General features: G+C 37.5%; 1 protein-coding gene across 12 annotated transcripts in view; it reads right to left on the reverse strand.

The window, feature by feature from the left end:
- SLC10A7 (solute carrier family 10 member 7) overlaps positions 1 to 17,744 on the reverse strand; it is a 256,897-nt gene extending 239,153 nt beyond the window's left edge. For 7 of the 12 annotated variants that reach the window (XM_032332448.1, XM_032332450.1, XM_032332446.1 and 4 more), the window contains exons 1-4: positions 17,398 to 17,743; positions 10,272 to 10,354; positions 4,269 to 4,405; positions 165 to 240 (exon numbers count right to left, since the gene is read on the reverse strand). In XM_032332448.1, coding sequence (XP_032188339.1) covers positions 165 to 240; positions 4,269 to 4,405; positions 10,272 to 10,354; positions 17,398 to 17,497 — 396 coding nt within the window. In that variant the 5' untranslated portion in view covers positions 17,498 to 17,743. Of the gene's footprint in view, positions 1 to 164; positions 241 to 4,268; positions 4,406 to 10,271; positions 10,355 to 17,397 lie in introns of those variants that run through there. The other 5 variants (XM_032332449.1, XM_032332452.1, XM_032332447.1 and 2 more) reach the window with 3 other exon arrangements.
- Positions 17,745 to 18,177: the final 433 nt, after the last annotated feature.

Raw genomic sequence — 18,177 nt, forward strand, 5'->3', positions numbered from 1 at the left:
ATTAATGAATATACCTACACTTCTTTCATAAGCTGCTACAGTTATGCATTTTCTGTGACATGACTTCTTCATCATAAATTAAATAAAATTTAAAAATAAAATAAAATATAAAATAAAAGTAAGGCACCTACTTATGTTTAAATAAAGTTAGCCCTATAACTCACCTCATTTCCACCAACTGCTTTGGTTAAAATCACTGCAGAAGACACAGGGGGAGGCATGCAACCTACTGTCTGCAAACTGGAAAATAAAAGAAAATGCAGTTATAAGGCTTTTTTCTATCATAAATAGCAATTCTCAAACTTTCAGCTCATAAAAAAAAGTTCATGTTGCTGTAACATCATTGAAGAACAAGCATGACATGATCATATACTTTTTGGATTTAAATTGTGGTAAATTCTAGTACCTACTCTAAATTTGGTTTTATTAAATTATGCGTATACTCCCCAGATCATAATTCTCTTAGTTTAGGATAGAAAACACATTGCATAACAAGCAAATGAAACTATAAGTAGTAAATCTAAATACTAAAGTTACAAAACATTACTTATCACCCAAAGCATGGACACACTTTCCACATAGACTGAATATACATTCTAGACATAGCGAGTAGCTGGCCTGAGTAAAAGTAGAAAGATCATATAGGGAACAGAGGACACAGAGTGCCTGACTTTAGGATTACAGATGACCTCTACTTGCTTGTGTAAGAATGTATCGTTTAAAATTTATGCAATGAATTTGAAAAAAGAAAAAGAAAAGCTTTAATTCATTTTGACTAAAAACATGAGAAAACACCTTTAAAGAATTTCCAGTCCAATCTAAGTCTTGTTTTAGAGTCTGTCTTCCCAAGTGATGCTTAAACTGTCTGTCTTATTATCAGTTCCCAATCTCTGAGCCTTTCTCATGATCATCACTATAATCATCAATGATACTTACTAAGCATTTACCATTTATAGTAAATACTATTCTAGATACTTTACTCACTTCTTCCTCACAAGTGTTTAAGATACATTCTATTTTTATTCTCATTTTCCTGAAAACTGAAGTTAAAAGAGAAGTTAAATAACTTGTCCAAATTCACAAAGCTACCTACCAAGTATTAAATTTTTATTCTGGAATCCGGGACAAAGACTTATCTAGCCCAACTATTCTAGCCTCTCTGCCTTTCCTGTCTTATAAATAAATAAATAAAATAAACCCTTAACTATTTATCGAATACATGTTACATATGTGTTCTATAGTTAGGATACTACACAAGGGATATTCCTACCTCCAATGATATTCAATACACAAATGTAAATAAGTAACAGCAAAATGAATACTGTTGCCATTACATTTTTAGCCCCAACCAACATTCCCAAATTTGTAGCTGCCCGTGATTGCCCCCTCAAACTAAACATGTCTAATATTTTCTAAAAAATCCATTTCACCTCTGAATTTACTTATTTCTATCAACGGGATACCTCTGGTGTTGTTTTTTTTTTTTTTTCCTAATATCCAATTTGAAACTTTGGAGTTATATGTGGCTCCACTTGCTCCTCATAAATCAATTTATTACCACAATAAACTTTGCATTCTTCTCCATGACTGCTGCCAGCATTCCCCCTCAGATGCTTTTTGCCACGTCTGGACTTGTGTAAATGAATGGTCTCTCTACCTTCACTCTCTCCCTTCACGTAGCAAAGTAAGAAGGATATGTTCAGAATCTTTATTTATTTCAATGAGTTAAACGGGTAGGAGTCTGTAACTCCCTGAAGTTAACATATTGCGTGCTCTCAAACTGGGGAGGGGAACAGAGAAAAAGTGGGCTAGAAAGAGCTTTCCCTAAGTTAATTAGGCCAAGTGTGTACTTCTTTAAGCTTCATATCCTGGGGTGAGAATTGTATCTTAGCTTCCTGAGATTGTAAACCCTACTCTACTAATAACATACCCAGTACAATGGTATCAGAAATCTTTCTTAATGACCACTTTTTAGCATATTGTTCTCTTGTTGAATGTATTTAAGAACTCCCCATCATCTACAGATGCAAGCCCTATCTTCTCAGTCCAGTATTTCAGGCCTTCTGCAATGTGGCTGTGAGGAAATTTCTTATCCTTGCCTCCCCCTAATGCCTTATTTTTTAACTATCTATTTTAGGAATACACAACTTTTTGCTGAACCTCTTATCCTTTAAATCATTATACTACTTTTCTAACAAATCACATGCTATCCCACTGGCACAGCACGGTAGTTGGTTACTATTTTATATTTATATCTCCCACACATCCATCTACCCTGGACATTCCCTGAATACAAGAAAAATGAGTTAATATCTTCCTATTCTTTGAGTGCCTTTTACATGGGAAACACTCAGTAATGATTGGTTCTCAAAATCCATCATACATTGCTGCTCTAAAATGATGTCATCATAGTCCTTTGGAATTTTATGCTTTTTAGTGAAAGTTTTAAGCTCATTCTTTCAAACTCAATCTGACCAAACCAGTGATCTTAATTTTCCCTTCTTGTCCTGCTCTGTTTCTCTTCAGCTAAGAAAAGGATGTCCCCATTACCCAGTGGCTCAGACCTATAACCCAGAAATCTTCCTTGATTCCTCCCTGTCCTCCTCTCTCTACATCCTATCCCTCTCCAGGTCCTGAGAACGCTCATTTACAGTACATCCTCCAATACCCATTTCTGTCTACTACCCAGTGACCCTACCACAGGAGCCTTCCAAGCTGCTCTCCTAGCCTTCTCTCAGCCCCTCTACTATCTATTCTCCATGCAGGAGCCAGGACAATAATTTGAACATATAAATCAGACCACGACAGTGCCTCATTTAAATCCCTCCAGTAGCCTTCTGTCACACGCAAATAAAATCTGAATGCTTTTATCATGGACCTACAAGATTCTGTGTGGCCTGACCCCTGCCTATCTTTCCAACTCCAAGTCATATTACTCTTCCTCTGTTTCGCCAGGCTCTGGCCATCATCATCACTTTCCTGACCCTAGAAAACACCAGGCTTGTTCCTGCCCTACGGCCTTTGTGCAGTCTCTCTCTTCCTTTGCCTAGAACATTCTATCCCTAGAACTCTGTCATCTAAATCAATCACTGGCCCACCCACCCAACCACTTTCAACCTTATCACAGTTATACTTCCCATCACTTATCTCTATCTTAATTATCCACTTACTTGGTTATTGCCAATAACACCCAAGTCTTCTCAACCTGCAAAACTACCTGGCATTTTGCCATTTTTCTTCACTATTGTTTCCCCAACACCCATAATAATTCCTGGTGCACAGTGGCAAAAAACAAGTGACTTAAACAGATGAATAAATGATCTCAATTGAGATCCTCCACACTATTACCAAAGTAGGCAGTAAAAATGTGACTATCCTCATTATTTATAGGCAGGGAAATTGAGGTTTAAATCTATTACATGACTTCTTCAAAATCACACAGCAAGTCAGGGATAGGGTCAGAAAGCGATCTCAGGGCTCTAAGTTCAGCGCTTTAACTATTAGACTGTTATACCATGCTTCTAATATGTGGTTAGTTTTAAATCACTTCAAATAATTTTTTAAATTCATTAAATCTTTTTAATAAAATGGCATTTTTAATGGAAGAAAAGAGTCTAATAAAAATCTATTGTTAATTCAACTATCATATCAAACACAGAACAAGTAAAAAAGTGTTTATTCCCTATACATAATTTTTCTTTCCTATACATTTAAAAGACATGCATTAGATTCACCTATTATCTGTATACATTCGGTAAGATACAGAATGTACAAACTAAAGCACCCAACTGACAGCATATCTACATCTTTCTATTCTCTCCCATCTCTCTCCTAACACTGCTTTTTAAAATTCCCAGAACAGCGTCCATCCCAGAATCTTAGGATTAAACATGAGGGTGTATTTTAAGATTGTGTTATCATTAAGAGCACGCTTACGTTGATGAGTACTGAGTAATATATAGAATTGTCAATCACTATATTGTACGCTTGAAACTAATATCACACTGCATGTTAACAATACCAAAATTACAATTTAAAAAAATTTACTAATAAAATCCTTTGAAATAAGAAAAAAATATATATTGCTATAAAATTCTTTGATGCATCTCCTTGAGAAACACTATCATTTAAAGGATAATAGTTTTTCAAGTGTTTTATTTCCTCATAAAAGACCACACAGAGGCCCTTTTGTATATAGTTGCCGCGAAACAATAAAGTCACCACAGATGCCTCATTAAAAGTGGATCCTTCAAAATATTTAAACGTACCCTTTTAAAAGCCATTCATTGATGGGTGTGATTGATAAAAGCTGGAGAAAAAGCCATATTGTTGCTGGAAAGAATGCAAGTGTAAAGATCTGAATGAAAAGGTGCAGTTTTATATGCACCAAAGCACTGGTCAGCTCCTGCAAAAACAAAAGACACAAAACAGCAAAGGTAAGAAAACTATTTTTCTGAGGAGAGACGGATACTACAATAACATCAAATAAATTAGTTTTTAATTTGGAGTTATTTCAGAGCTAAAATCTTTACCCCTAAGTATATGCATAACAGACTATAAGGGGGGGGAATAGGTATTTTTCTACAAAATTTCTGAACGATTCTAATTTTTTCTGAATATATAATATACCCCAACAATTCAGATTTGTAAAATTCTGGATCAAGACTGAGCCAAGTACCTTTACATTAATATAGACCTGAGTTGACACTATGAACAAACATGTATATAACTACTTAAGGACCTATCACATTTTAATTAAATGTGATTAATCTCTAAGAAGGCCTCACCTTGGCAAGATATTACCAAATCCACACACAAATCGTAATTTTTAATAATGTTTTCCCCAACAATATTCTATAATTCAAAACGGCTTTTCCCCCCAAAACCAACTTCCTGGATTTCCTTGCTAATGCTTACTGAACAGTGGCTATGTGCCATGCTCTGAGTGTGTCACTTCATGTATGTTATCTCATGTAATCACCATGACAGCCTCACTAGATACTATTAACCGATTTGACTGAGGAGGAAATTGAGGTGGAGAGACACCATACAGAGCAGCTCAGAATCAAACTCATTTCTGGTATGCTAGCAGACTCGGGTCTGCTTTTTCCATCATGCCACTCTACTGTCCCAGATGGAAGAAATTCACAATAAACATAACAAAACAGGCACGTGCTCTATGTCTCACAACTAGAAAAGGATAATGAGTTAAATTTGGGGGTTCAAATATGTACATATTAACAAGCACTTGTATTTAAATTTCTTTGAGTTACAGCATTATTCAGTTGAAATAAAACAAATTCAGAAAGAAGTAGAAAAATACTATAAAAATAAGTACTATTTTTCTAAAAAAAAGTCCTATAAAATATGCAAGAAGTCATTAAAGCACAAAGATGCCAGAGATTCACCGGTTATAAGCAAAGCACTGGAATGTCTCCCCTAGTTCAAGTAAGAAATTCAAGAAATCCTGAGCCTCAGAGACGTTAGCAGAAGCCCATCAGTTTAACAGATACTAGGTTAATGCTGACTCTGATCACCACATTCAGGGATCGGTCTCATCGGCTCCCACTACATATCTCCCTGTATGAAGACATACAGCAGGGCCAGTGTGGTCACAAAACATCTCTAATGACACCTAAGGAATTTCTAGCAACCTGGGTCTAACTTCAGACCAATGCAAAGCACTGGGTAGACCAGAAGCCACACCAGGTGCACGGATCAGATCTAAGACTAAAGGAGCCATCCTTACACTGTATTAGAATTCTTAAAGTTTCACCCAGAGAAAAGATGAGCACCAGCAGTTTCAAGAATGCTCAGCAGTTTCAAAACCAAATCCCATTCAAATATACTCAGATGTATTTGATAAATACCAAGTAAATATTAATATTTTAATTTTTTAACTATAACAAATGATTAGCCAGAATGTAGTTACTAAGGAATTTGCATATACTTGAGCTAGGAATATAAAACAGCATAACTTTTCTGAAAAGTAACTTTGGAATATGTATCAAGGACTATAATACGACTCACAGTCTTGGACCCCAAAGTGCTATGTCTGGGTACTTATTCTAAGGATAAAAAATGTGGTCATAAGTATTTTGTACAAAACTGATCACAACAGCAAAAATTAGGAAACAAGTTAAAAGTCCAAAACTGAATGAATAATTAAATAACTTAAGGTATAACAAGACTGTTACAAGTTAGTGAAAACCACCTTAAAACTGTGTTGACAAGCATGTGGTAACACAAGGTCCCTTCCCTACTTAACCAGTAGGAGTATAAATTGGCACAACCTGGGGACAGCAATCTGGCAATTCATTCCTTCAGTCAACAAACACGTACCAAGAACCCAACACTCCTCTAGGTACTTCAAATATCTGTCATAACTTACACTGCACATAACATTTGACTTAGCAGTTCTCCTTCTAGGAATTAATCCTTCACATTTTCTCCCAAATGTGGAGAAAAGGACAATTTTTAGGTTATCCTTTGCAGCATTTTTGTGATAGCGAGACCTTGAAAATTATCTAAATGTCTGTCAATGAGGACTAATATATCATGACACATTCATAAAATGGAATGTTTTCCAGCATACAAAAAGAAACAAGGAGTTCTTTATGTGTTGATATGAAACAATCTCCAAGACAGGTTTTTTGAGTAAAACAAGACAGGGTGGCAAGCAGTACAAACAACACAGCTTGAAAGGGGGGCACATATGTTTTACACAGAGTATCTCTGGAAAGATACAAACTATCTTTCTGGTTATCTCCAGATATCTGACAGAGAGGAGAAAAAAAAACTTTTCATCATATATACCTTTGTATCTTTTGATTTATGTTCATAAAAGCAAACAAAATGTAAATTTTATATACATGAAGAAAAATTAAATATATTAAATTACATGGAAAATCATAATTACACAATGTTACAAGGGAAAAAAGATTATCACGTATGTGTGGACATACGTGATATATATGCAAGTGTATACTTGCATATATGTGTATACTTGCATATATACATAATTTTTTAAAATATTTCTTTTTTAAATATTCTATATGTAAAACATGTTTAGGAAAAAAGGGACTAAAAATCACAGAGGTGTTACTACTAGTTGTTTTCATTCTTTCTAATCTTTCTACAATGGGGAAATACCACTTTTATAATCAGATAAAGTTATAAAAAACAAAACGTAGTTTAAAAATACTCGCTGATCCAATAAATGACAATTAAGCAATTGCCACTGCATCAAAACAAAGGAACAATAAAGAATCCAGCAAAATGAATCACAAAGGCCAACCATATTGGTCATAAGGGGCCTCTTGACAACAGGGAAATAACAGGCTATCCCAAAGCCCAGCCATATCTTCTTCACACAACCACAAAGGTAAGTTACCAGTGGAAAGTATTTGTATACAGAGGTAACAATGGAAATAACAATGAAAAAGAAAAAGCAAGTGGCCACTATAACATTCAAAACAGTATTATTCCATACATACCCATGCAGAATTTAGAGCCACACACTCAGATAAATGCCACCACGAACGAAAAGTTGATTCTGCATGACATTTTATTTATTCACATGTAATACAGGTCAAATTGCATTAAAATAAACTTAAGGAGATACTCCCAACACTGATTACCAGAGTGATCATTGACAGTATAAAGAATTGCTTAAAATCAGGGCTTCTGACTGAGATGTAGAAATACTTCCATTACATACCAATTTCCCTTCTAACCCTTCTTTGACCTTTATTTGATTCACTTCCTGAGAATCAGTCTCATAGCTCTGGGCTGGAAATAAGCAGAAGAACCTAAAGTTTAAAATTTGCTATATTTGCTTCTGAGGTAATAGGACTTCCAAAATAATTTTTTTTAGGAAAATAAGGAAAGACTTGTATATTCTGCCCTACTCAGGACCCTTTCCAGGCCCTGAGCATTTTGCTCATCTTTGTTTCCAACCCAGTACCAAACACAGTGCCTTGTAGCCACAGGCATTTCATAGGTATTATGAGATTTCATAGGTTTATATGAGATTGTTCCTGCCATGGTATGCTGAGTGACCAATCCTTTGACACTGTAGTTCCTAATTAGTTAAACATAAAATATATTTCAAATGTGACTTATCTGACTTTAATACAACGAATTTTCAGAAAACATTTCAACAGATATTTTAAAATATAGAAATCAATAGTCATAAAATTAAAGAGAGCATTAAATCTTTTTAGTATTAAGTATTAAACACAGAGTTCCTTATATTTTAATAAATTAGCAAAATAATTTTAGAATATACACCATTATGTCAATGTATGGGTAATACTATATGAAATGTTCAGTACAAATCAAACTTGAATGGGACCAATTTAAATGCTCTCAAAGAAACTCAAGTCAGTAATAATTTACTATCTCCTGTGTGTGAAAATACACTATTCTAATAGGGCTCAAAATAGTAGTCCAGCTGAAATTAATATAAGATTATTAACTAGAAAACAAATAACAGGATTGCTACCTCCTAGCTTAAAACTGTTCAGTTGCCCAGAAAATTAGCAGGGCTTAAAGATGGTTTAACATTATACATTGATGCAATCTAGAACATCTTAAGTTAAATGGATCCTGAAAATGACTTAATGTAGTATAGTTTGAAAAGGGCCATTGATGGAAGAAATGGCTTTGATGGCTACTTAGATACCGTGATAAAGCACACGATTAAGGCATTTCATCATTAGATCCAAATTAGCTGGATGACTCTGACGGTTTCCTAGGTGTTTAGAGAAGAATTTGGTCCTTAGAGAAATGCTGATAAGCTGCGACATTCTTCCTTCTTAAACTCCTGCATCCCAAAGTTGGCTGCTTTACAGAATCACATTAAGGAAGAAGCTAGGAGTGAGAGAATCAAGTCTCTTGCCAGATTTCTCATGGCATGAGTAACAGCTGTAGCCGTTAAGCAACCACCAGGGGACACAGTTAGACCAATGTCCCAAGAAGAGGACTTGGATAAGGCACCTGCTCCACAAAGGACATTAGCCACGACCAGCAGGAAGACCTCCAAGGAAGAACAGACCAGCACCATGGGAGTAGCAAATACTTTTCTGTACCACTAGGTCCCATATTTGAGAACCAATAGAACGAAGATGTTGACAGAAAAAAATCTGTGTCCTCTAAGAACTGATCAAAGTCCTTTCGTGTCAATACACTTTGCAAAAACTAGATTTAACACATTTAGGAAATTACGTTCCATGTCAGTTATTTCCAGAAGAACAGGTAGTAAGGATATTCAGAATTTTTGAGACAAATTTATCAGTTAGCACCCAGGGACCCCATCTATATAAAAATAGCTCCAATAGAAAGATTTATACCAACCAGATAACAACAGAATGGTCAAAGAAGGAGGTAACTAAATTTGGTCCTCATTCAAATCAAACTTAAAAGAAAATAAGTAAAGCACAACATGATGCTGAAACAAAATTTCAACTTTTAAAGCTATTTCACAAAAAAAATTCTTGCATAGTTAAGATTTCCTTATCTACATAAGAATAAGCATCTTAGAATAAGAACTTTAAAACCCTAAGAATATTCTTCAAAAATAAATGGGCATTTTTTCCTTTCTATTATAAGTTGGAGAATCATAAATTCTATGAATTCTTCTCTTGGATATTAAAAATGTCTGATTTCTTTAATTCTAGGAAAATCCCATGTTCAGCGACACCTGGATCGATAAATAATTATTACCTACATGTCTCCATGATGAACTGTGACATAGTATGAAAAATCCCAATTTCTCTCTTAAAACACTTATTAAGATTTAATAGATAAGCCATCAAAGGATATACTTTAAAACATATAAATTAGCTAAAAGGCACAGCATAACATGCATCACTTGAGCAGCATGAGTCCTGACAACAAAAGTTCACCCACAAAAGTTATGGAAACCCAACTAAAAAACAACTGAAATGTGCCATAGCATTCACCACCATAGTCACCACCCATAATCTGAGGAAGACCTAAAGTAGATGCTTCATTCAGTTCAGTTGCTGTATTAAAAACATACCCATTATAACCACACCCTCAGGGTCCATGTTGTTCAACTACAAAATTTCTATAATATACAAGTTCAAAACACAGTCCTTTGCTGAAGTTCAAGTTATTTTTTGTTACAGTGAAGCCTTTAAGCCATAGTTACATACACCTTTACAAAAGGATTCTGAAATTTCACAATAATAAGCAGAAATTAAACTTTTCTCCCTGCTTATCACATGCCCGATAGGTGACAGTACCTCTGTTTTTAATGACAGTCCGCTGTTAAAGAATATTGTTGCAACAGCAATGTAGGAGACAGTTATTTCTGGTTTCAGTGGTCCTAAAGAGAGAGAAATGAGTTACTGTTAGATAAGAATTTCCAGCAGATAACTTGGTATGAAAGAAGAATCCATTGGGGGAAGGCAATTAGTACTTCAAGTCTTAGTGTTGCCCTAATACACTACTGTTCTGACAGGGTTAAGCATTTGCTGTGATGCAGTCTAACTCCGAAGGGGATTTTCCAGAAGGAAGGACCATGGCTATCCAGTTCAGCACAGAAGAACACTCTCCTGGGTGACAGCAGATAGGCAACATCCTTTAGTATTAGGACCTAAATGCATCTGCCACAGCATCAGAGTTTATGTAACAATCAAAATTCCCCAAACCAAAAAAAAAAAAAAGAAAAAAGGAGAAAGCGAGAGAATCTGTGGAAGAAGTTCCCTTCTCTTTACCAAATATTACTTTGCTCTTTCTAGGCTACCAGAAATAAAAACTGGTATTCACGCACACATTCAGTTCCACCCAAGGGTGTCTCCATTTCTACAAATATTTATTCAGCACTTACTTTGTGAAGGAGCACTTGCTATGCGAGGAAGATAAGGGATACAGAGTAATAGAGTACTAACAATAGGTTAGGTTTCCAGTTGCTATTATACTGTGCAGGCCCTGGCTACCCTGTAGTGAACCAGACAATCCTGATCTTTGCCCTCTGGAAAATCCTCTCTGGAATCAGGTTGGTCATCTCCCCAAATGTGTTAATGCTATGAGGACAACAGCAGAAACCCTGATACTTCTTTTTATAATCTATATACAATTGTCTTAAAGACCCAATGTGTTAAGCAAAGAACAACATTCTTTTAAAAGAAGTCATCTGAGAAAACGCCATTTTGTACTTATGTACTAGTGGTCCTCCAGAAGCTGCTATTTTGCCTCCCACAGACATTTGGCAGTGTTTGGAAACTCTTTTTGGTTGTTGTAACTCAGCAAGTGGGGTGTGTTACTGGCATCTAGAAGACTGAAATCAGGAGTTCTGCTAAACAACCTAGAAAGCACAGGCCAGCCCTCCCAACAACAAAGAATTATCATGTCCAAAATGTCAATAGTGCTGAGATTGAGAAACACTGGTATATGTCACCATTTTAAAATGTGATCACCTCATATCTGGCATTCTATTCAACCCTCTCATGCTGAGTTGAATGGTGTCCTGCAAAACTCACGTCCACCCAGAACCTATGAACGTGACCTTATTTGAAAACTGGTTCTTTGCAGATGTAACCAAGTCAAAATGAGGTCTTGTTGGATTATGGTGGACCCTTATCCAATGACTTGTATTCTTACAAGTAGAGGTAAATTTGGACAGAGTCACACACAGAGGGAAGATGGCCAGGGGAAGAAAGAGGCAAAGCCTGGAGCTATATTGTCATAAGCCGAGAAACACCAAGGACAGCAGGCAACCACCACAAGCCAGAAGCCAGAAAGGATTCATCCCTAGTCTTCAGTAGGAGCATGGCCCTTGACTTCAGAATTCCAGTCTCCTGAATCATTTCTGGAAAATAAATCTCTGCTGTTCTATGCCACCCAGTTTGTGTGAATCTGGCACGGCAGCACTAGGAAACTAAGAACCCCCCCCTTATGCCAAAAGACCACAATCATAGCTCCTCTGTTCCCTGCAGCCCACCATCATACCCACAGGTATTGCTCAATAAATAAGACCAAGCTCAGGAAAAATCAGCATTTAGTCAGCAAATACTTACTAAACAACTCTGATATTTTAGTCATTTGTACTATACCAATGAACAAAAAGAAACAATCTTCTCAAACATAGCAATAAATTCTTGTATATAGTTGGCATTTAAACAAATTCTTTTGCTGAAATCTGAGAAAAGGGAGCAAAAGGAAGAAGGCAAGTGCAAAAGACATCATGTTTCAAGGCAGAAAAAGTGTTCCAAAACTTGAAAAGATGTGCGTTTTTTTATACTTGTGAGTGAATCTGTCTCTGCAACTCACATTTAGAAATATTTTCTCGGTGAGCCTAGGTGGCTCAGTGGGTTAAGCCGCTACCTTTGGCTCAGGTCATGATCTCAGGGTCCTGGGATCGAGCCCCGCATATCAGGCTCTCGGCTCAGCAGGGAACCTGCTTCCCTCTCTCTCTCTCTCTCCCCCCGCCTGCCTCTCTGTCTACTTGTGATCTCTCTCTGTCAAATAAATAAATTAAAAAAAAAAAATCTTTAATAAAAAAAAAAAGAAATATTTTCTCTACAACTGAGGAAGCTGACTCAGGAAGAGATTTTTAAGTCAAGGAATCTGACTTGTTTTGGAAGTAAATGCCTTCCACGAATTTTAAATACTTTGTTTGTACTCATTTTCCTTTTCCTCCAATCCCTTGCTTTTTATGAGACCTAATTCTTGTCTACTATACCTCTGCCCACAGTGACGTCCCAGAATTTCTATATAGGATGAGTTAAAATTAGCAATGTGGTCGCAAGGGAGAGCAGGGGACGTGTCCAAAGATGTACCTCCACAGCAAGGACATGGTTTACTTAGACTGCATGTTTCTTTGGAGCAGCTAAAGCATCTACCTTAGTTGGCCAACAACTACATTTTTTAAAGAAGCTAACTTGTGGGACACCTGGATGGCTCAGTTGGTTAAGCGGTTGCCTTCCGCTCAGGTCATGATCCTGGGGTTGTGGGATTGAGTTCCCATCTGGCTCCTTGCTCAGCAGGGAGTCTGCTTCTCCCTCTGCTTGCTGCTCCTCCTGCTTGTGCTCGCTCTCTCTCTCTCTGACAAGTAAATAAAATAAAATCTTAAAAAAAAAAAAAAAGAAGCTAACTCTCTTTGCTACACACGCATAAATGCACAAAACTATGAACTGATTAGCATAATTCAGTGGAATGATTCCTGGCTTTTAATGTTTTAAATTCTAGAGACGGGGTATACTGTCTTTCATATCAGATGCACATCTAAACAACTTTAATCCATGGAAGAACATGGTGAGGATATTCAGTGGCTTCCTACAATGTACCTTTCAAAAGCTTGGGAGGCTCTATCGATTAAGCGTTCAACTCTTGATTTCGGCTGAGGGCATGATCTCAGGGTCATGAGATCCAGCCCTGCATGGTGCTCTGTGCTGGGCATGGAACCAGCTTAAGATCTCTCTCTCTCCCTTTTCCCCTGCCTCTCCCCCACCTTTCTCTCTCTCTTATAAAAAAAGATGGGGGGGAAGAAGGAATTAATTCTGATTTCGAGAAACCTAAAGCCCCTTTGAGATGTGATCAACTAAAATGCTAATAGATTGCTCAAGTTGGGAATGGGGACCTAGAAGTCACACAGGGCAAAAATAAACACTTGGTAAATATTTGCCCAGAGATAAGAGTTAAGATGAAATATAAAAATGAGATTTGGCCTACGTCTAAGATAATGATTATATCCTCCATGTCACCAAAATAGATCTGAATAAGATCTGAATCTTAAGATGGCTATAAAGTTCATAGTAGAAATAAAAGTTTTAGCTTTTCCTTTAAACAAAAGAAAAAAAAAGTTTCTCTGTGAAAATGGAATAGGGTAGCAAAATCAGAAAAAAAATCAGCCAGAAAAAAAATAAGGTAATTCTTGGGTTCCCAAAATCCATGCTTTTTAATGGATAAAAGAAAATGATTTGGAATACTTAAGAATGCAAAAAACTATTACCATTTCATAAATCCTACTCATCAGCAAATAAATTTCACTTCTAAACCTAATCTAAGATACTAATGCTAACACACTTAAGCTTCAGTATGTGTCTGTTTATGTTTTTTAAAGGAAAAACAAAGCAGTTTGCTTTTAGGATTTATGTCTTATTAATGTCAGTAATCTAAATTAAGATGCAGGTAGAAATAAGAAACTTATTCGGTACTTCCAAAGAAGGAAACCTTTCTCTTCCAGATAATGATTAGCACAGTGTTAAGACTTTGGTAAACTCTAAGGCGTGCATAGCTCAGGGCTTCCCTGGGTTGCACTGGAACTGGTACAGATTATCAACACTTTAGAATCTACACATTTACATTTACCCTGGCTCTCTATTTTCAATGTTTTCTACATATTTAAAAATGAAAGGTACCTGAGTAAAAAGGACAGTGAACTAAGAATTAAATTATCTAGGCTAGTACATGTTATGCTTTTTCCCATTTGGAAAGTCATTCAACTTCTCTAACTTTCAGGTTTCCGTTACCTATAAATTTCCTGTGATATATAACTTACCTACTGGCTGACAGACTGTTTTTAAAGGGAGGTCAGATCATAGGTATGATACTTCTAAGTGCAGCAGTCTTGCAATTAAATCACTTTAGCATGAAGAGTGTAGTCATTGAGGTATTGATCCAGGTAAAGATGAAGTGAACATATTAACAAATTTAAGACTACCAAAACTTTTCCTATTTAAAAGAGTCTAGGAAACTGTTCTATTGAAAATTGTTGAGTCAACGTAAATGCACTAAAAATCGCAGTTGCCAAGTACAGAGCTCATAAATGGAACCCATGACTAAAAATTACAAGGAAAAAAATTGGAATAAAAAAATAAAAATTACAAGTACATAGAGGTGCTTTGGGGATACCTGGGTAGCTCAGTCAGTTAAGCGTCTGCCTTCAGCTCAGGTCATGTCCTGGGATCAAGTCCCGAATCAAATGGGGCTCCCTGCTCATCAGACTCCCTACTCATCAGGGAGTCTGACTTTCTCTCTCTACCTGCCTCTCCCCTAGCTCACGCTCTCTCTTGCTCTCTCGCTCTCTCAAATAAATAAAATCTTAAAAAAAAAAAAAGGTGCTTTTGACCATTCTAAAGAGCAAGATGTAACACATTTTCAGCAACCATTCCTCTCATTATTCCTAGATTTTTGTTGTTTTAACTTGTGAAATGAAAGTGTTATTTGGTACTATTTGGAGGTTTATTTTTACTTAAGAGTTTTCACAGGTAGGAAGGTCAATTAAAAGCTCAACAGAATTATCAAGAATTTAGCCCGACAGCCTATATAAGAAATTCCAAGCAATTATTTGTTCTAATTTTTTGGAAAAAGTAACTTTTACACATGGATAGTTATCAAATCACATGAGCACATTGTTATTTAATATTAGCTGATTATGTTCTGCTCTTTTGGGCTAAAATTGAGGCACTGACAATGTCTTTATTGCATAGAGCCCTTCTTTTGAATATTCATTGCAAATTATTTTTTGCCAAGAATATTTGTATGGGTTTTGCAACTAGTATGAAAAAAAGGGAGAGCCCTGATGTCCAGTGCCTCTTCCTTGATCTAGTCAACTAACCAAGGATGAGTCACCTGACTTCAGGTCTCAGTATTTTCAACTGTAAAAGCAGCTTGTTGGCTTAAAATACTTAAACGTCCCTTTCAGCTCTTAACATTCTACTCTTATAATTAAACAAAGAAGTGAATTATCCTGGATTAATGGCATAAGTACGAGTAAAAATCAGAAGCAATATTTCTAAGATAGGATAATGTAGCAAAACTTAAAGAAGCAGAGTCAGAAGGTACAAATAAGATTACAGAATCCATCTTACACATTTCATTTTGAAGAAGCCCTAGGAAAATGATTCAGCCTTCAAGAACCCTTTTTCCCACAGCATCTTGCGAATGTTAAGATAAAAAGTATTTTGCCAAAGCTAGCCCCTGCAGATTTAAACATAAATAATACATCACCTGTATTTACACCTTATGAGCAAATAAGAGACCTAAGACCATAAGCTAAAAAGTGTGCTACTGAAGCTAGTAAGTATACATTCCTGATCACTACAAAGACACTATAACTTTAATTCTGCCTATCCAGCTAGCTCCAGGGACAGAGGGTACTCATTTGGCAGAACTTGAAATACCAGCATTCACAGAGAAGTCAGGTCAAATATTTTCAGAAGGAGAAACCATGATGAATATCATCCTCATTCTCAGTTACATATTCTACACATCTTGTACTAAGTTGAACACAGGAAGAAAAAACATAAATAAAAAGTTTTAATCCTCATAATCTTTGTTCAAGTAATTCTTTTTAAAAATATTCCCTGAAGCTATTTCTAAATGGAGGAATTGAGGGTAGAGGGTAGAAGAAACCACTGTTCTAAAGAGAGATCATTTCATTCACTTCCAACATGTTTCAACAAAGAGGTACATGTAACTTCAAACAGCTTCCTGAACACTTCCTAAAAGATTAGGAAGTATGTTGTACGACTGACCAATTAAAACTGTCAATAAAGGTGGAAACTGACAAGGTCAAAAAGAAAATGAACTGAGGAAATTCAATTAGTATTTATGAAAAGTAGGGCATGATTGTCTAAGGGTGGAAAGAGGGAGGAGAATCAAAGACTAATGATATTTCCAGCCGTTTCCACCAATGCCCACCCCCCACATTACAAGGCTCCCACTATTCAGAAATCTGGGTATGATTTTAGCCTGCCTACATTTCCCTGCCAAAATACACACTACACATGGCCTAACACAGGCTGTATCTGTTGAGTACTAACAACGGAGTCCGGGCAGCACACGGAAGTACTGTCCTGTAATGAAAAAGTGCAACGTGTCAGTAGGCTCGGGAGTTTCTGAAGCGGCGGCAATTGCAGCAAATCATCACTCTGCAACATGTGGGCCACAAAATCTGAGTTGGAGGATGAAGGGGTATCCCTTTCTCTTTTCCTTCCCCCACCCCTTTTTTTAAACGTGGGGGCGGGGAAAGGGTGGGATCCGGAAAAAGACAAGGTAATGGTGGCCACTCCAAGATAGATAAGAACTCCTGGCAACCTAGCGTCCCTCCGGACAGGATGCTACTTGGAAGGCAGGAGGAGTAAGTTTCATTCTCAGTAAGCTCACTCCTTAACACTAAGGATACTCACTGATTGCTCGTAGAAAAGGCAACCTGCGTTCAAATTCTTTTGCCCCATTCCTAATTACAGTCTCTGGGGTGGGTAAATTAAAACATCAGTAAAAGGGTCAAAGGACACCCAGAGCTGGTCGGTGCTCTTGAGAGAAGCAGCCACTTCCCGACTACGGTTTCCCCTCCTTTCCGAGACTCGAAAATTAGTTTTGAAGTGGGAATCCCGATGGAGCGTTCGGAGGTGCAGCACTTACCCCCATTCACCCCTATGGATGGCTCCAGTTTAGCTCCGGCGATCGCCAACACTATTCCCATCATGAACCATTCTTTCCTCATTCTCTCCAGCAGCCTCATGTTTGTTAGGGTGGGTGGGTTTTGTTTATTTGTTTGGCTTTTTTTCTTTTTACGCTGAGATCGCTTAATCCCCGGGGCGTCTCCACACTTTCCGCGGTCCCTCCAGACATGCAGCAGAGCAAGTCAAATTGCCACTTGTAAACTAAAGACCAGGGGGTTGCTCCGGCGGCTTTGAGGAGGGCTGGGAGTAGTAGTATCCAGTGACAGGAAAGTCTCACAGAGCGCCGCCATCACTACCACGCGCCTCACAATAGACGCGCACCACACACGGCAGCTCTGGCCTCGGCTCCCAAGCACAAAAGCTCTAAAGCGGACACTTGGGCCAGGTTGACCAACGCAGGCTAGGACTGACAGACTCGCCACCGCCAGGACCTGGGAACTTTAGGAATGACTGCTTCTCGGAGCGACATTAGGCTTCACAGCCACCCAGGCTTATCAAGGGTCCCGCTCCGACTAAACCTTTAGGCACAGATGGCCGCGTCCCTGAAGCACATCTATGGAGAAACTTTCTTTTGCTTCACCCTGAACTTGCGGGAAAGGCTAGCATCCACTCTGCGCCGGGATTTCTCGGCTGACAGCAGCGGCGGCAGGGTGCAGGGGGATTTTTCTGTGGCGTGCTTCTTCGGGGCATTACGACGCTTCCCCGACGCCGGCGTTGACGTGTGCGCCGGGGGAAGGAG

Source organism: Mustela erminea, chromosome 2 (assembly GCF_009829155.1).
Source record: "Mustela erminea isolate mMusErm1 chromosome 2, mMusErm1.Pri, whole genome shotgun sequence".
NCBI lineage: Eukaryota > Metazoa > Chordata > Mammalia > Carnivora > Mustelidae > Mustela > Mustela erminea.